This window comes from Epinephelus moara, unplaced genomic scaffold (assembly GCF_006386435.1).
Source record: "Epinephelus moara isolate mb unplaced genomic scaffold, YSFRI_EMoa_1.0 scaffold2306, whole genome shotgun sequence".
NCBI classification, from domain to species: domain Eukaryota; kingdom Metazoa; phylum Chordata; class Actinopteri; order Perciformes; family Serranidae; genus Epinephelus; species Epinephelus moara.
The window spans coordinates 1-2784 of NW_026079881.1; the positions used below are offsets into that span (position 1 = coordinate 1).

General features: G+C 39.4%; 1 protein-coding gene across 1 annotated transcript; it reads left to right on the forward strand.

Annotated features, from left to right (window-relative positions):
* Positions 1-835: 835 nt before the first annotated feature.
* On the forward strand, positions 836-2634 carry LOC126387134 (protocadherin gamma-C3-like; the record flags this gene model as incomplete). The annotated part of the gene is made up of 1 exon (XM_050039687.1): positions 836-2634. A coding segment is annotated over exon 1 (1480 nt), but the record flags the coding sequence as incomplete, so codon positions are not given.
* Positions 2635-2784: the final 150 nt, after the last annotated feature.

The following is a 2784-nucleotide window of genomic DNA, read 5'->3' on the forward strand; positions in this document are numbered from 1 at the left end:
TGAGCCGAATTATGTAGCATCTTCTCATGGTCGTTTTTTCTCGTTATACATTTTATTACATCGATAATAACGTGTCACACGAGTAAACAATTACTTTATATTGTTGAAAGGACAGTTTCAATCATGTCGCTCTGTGTCTGTGCCGTTATTTCTCCTTCTGTGTTTAGTTACTTTGATGGTAAAGCCCTGCACCTTATGCAGTCCTCTTCAGCACCATGGACAGCACCTCACTTTGCACAAGTTGATAGGATCGCTGTTGAATTTCTTTTCAGATTGTATGGCCCTCTTTTCTCAGTTACTAGTTTTGCTGTTTTATTGTGTCACACGCACAAAGCTTTTTTTAGTTGCATTTGGTATTAATGCTAACAGATAGCTTGCTGGTTTCTAAATGTGCCTGTGCAGCGTGTGATCTCCAGAGTCTTGAATGCTTTCACACGAGACTGTTGACAAAGTGGTTTGTGTGTGACTACAATTATTTTATTGACAGTCAGAAAGTCTCCTTATACCGCTCTCATTTAGCATCGGTTCTCTTTCGAAGTTCTTTTTGTTGTTGTTGTTGTTGTTGTTGTTTCTTTTTCTTCTGTCCCAGCGGTTCCCCAAATTACTATAGAATTGCAGTGGTATTCTATGTCTGTTAGTTTATGCGACGTGCATTGTAAGTCTATTTAACTGAACGTATTTGCAAATTTTAGAGTTAGTAACATAACATCAGAATTATACTAAATGTCATCGTGATATTTGTTCTTATTTTAATATATTTTTTTGAATATTGTGTTGATTTTTTTTTAATTAATTAATTTGATATGCACCAGTCAGATTTAATCAACCACTTCATATTTGCAGAAATGCTACTCTACTGTATTATCTTACTGACTTTGGACTCTAAGGGACGCTGTTGGTCAATGCATCACAGTCTCTAAAACATTACCTCACAGTCTCCTCCCTTACTACCGTGTGCTATGAGAGAAAAGAGGATGGTGTGCAGTATGCAGGCTGACATTCGAGGACAACACACTGGCATCAATTGATATCTACATTCATGTATAGAAAGTAAATTGAAAAAAGGACGTATTTTCTCTGAACTGGCACGGTCAGTGTTTTTTCATATCTCGTATCTTGCTTGGATCGTCGTGGAGCATATTTTTTCTTTTGCTATGGCTTGTGGAATACCACCCTTCTCTCTGTGCGTAACATGGCGCTTTGGCTGCAGACAGAATTTGCAGCTTCTCTTCTTCCTTTTTTATCTCAGCCATATGGTCAGCGGACATATCCGATATTCAGTCCCGGAGGAGATGAAGAAGGGATCCCTAATCGGTAATGTAGCACAGGACCTTGGTTTGGATCTGAAAAGGCTCCGCTCTGGCCGGGCCCGTATCGTGACTGGAGAGAGCATCCAGTACACCGAGCTGAAGACAGACAAAGGAACGCTGGTAGTGAAAGAAAGAATAGACCGAGAGCAGCTTTGTGGAGACGTAACGCCGTGTAGTTTCAGCTTTGAGGTGATTTTAGAAAACCCAATGGAGCTACATCAAATTACAGTTGAAATTACAGACATAAATGATCATTCGCCCACATTCAAACGAGACGCAATCCAATTTGAAATCAGCGAAATCGCTAATACGGGCGCTCGGTTTTCACTAGCGAGTGCAGAAGACCCAGATGTGGGTGTCAATGGACTTAAAGAATATATTTTGACCGAGAATGATAATTTTGTTCTGAAACAAAATTCGAATGCAGATGGAAAGAAATATGCAGAGATGGTGCTTCAGAAGCCATTAGACAGAGAGACAAATCCTAATCTATCTCTAAAGCTAATAGCTGTAGACGGTGGAACTCCGCAGAGATCTGGTACAGTAAATATAGAAATTACTGTTCTTGATGTAAATGACAATGCGCCTGTATTTAATCAGTCAGTGTACAAAGCTACTGTGATGGAAAACGCTCCCAGAGATACTTATGTAACCACTGTTAATGCTAGTGACGCAGATTTCGGGTCAAATAGTATCGTGACGTATTATTTTTCAGATCCTAACAGTGGTCTGGGGAATTTATTTATTGTTGATGAAAAAAGTGGCGTCATTTTAATTACAGGCTCTATCGATTATGAAAAAGACAAGAAGTACGAGCTCAGAATTGATGCAAAAGATCAGGGAGGTTTGACAGACTCGAGTAAAGTGATAATTGAAGTAACTGATGTAAATGACAACGCCCCTACTATCAGCGTCATGTCATTCACTAGTCCTGTGTCAGAGGACTCTCCTCCTGGAACAACTATTGGCATTATAAATGTAAAAGACCTGGATTCAGGTGATAACGGACAAGTAAACTGTAGAATAGAACAAAATGCACCTTTCAAGATTAAATCTAATTTAAGAAATTACTATACTTTGGTAACAGATACTGTGTTAGATCGTGAGAGTGTCTCAGAATATAACATCACTGTAGTTGCAACAGATGCAGGAATGCCTCCTCTCTCAACAACAAGAACCTTTAATTTAAAGGTCTCTGATGTGAACGATAATGCTCCAGTGTTTTCACTAAGTGTGTACAGTGCCTTTATTGCAGAGAATAACTCTCCAGGTTTTTCTGTTCTCACGCTGAGGGCTAAAGATCCCGATGAAAACCAAAACGCCCGTATATCTTATATTCTGCAAGATACCAATATCGGTGGATCTCCAGTTTCTGAATTTGTTTCTATAAATGCAGAAAGCGGAGTGATACACGCGGTGTGCTCATTTGATTATGAGCAAATCAAGCAGATCGTATTCACTGTCAAAGCGCAGG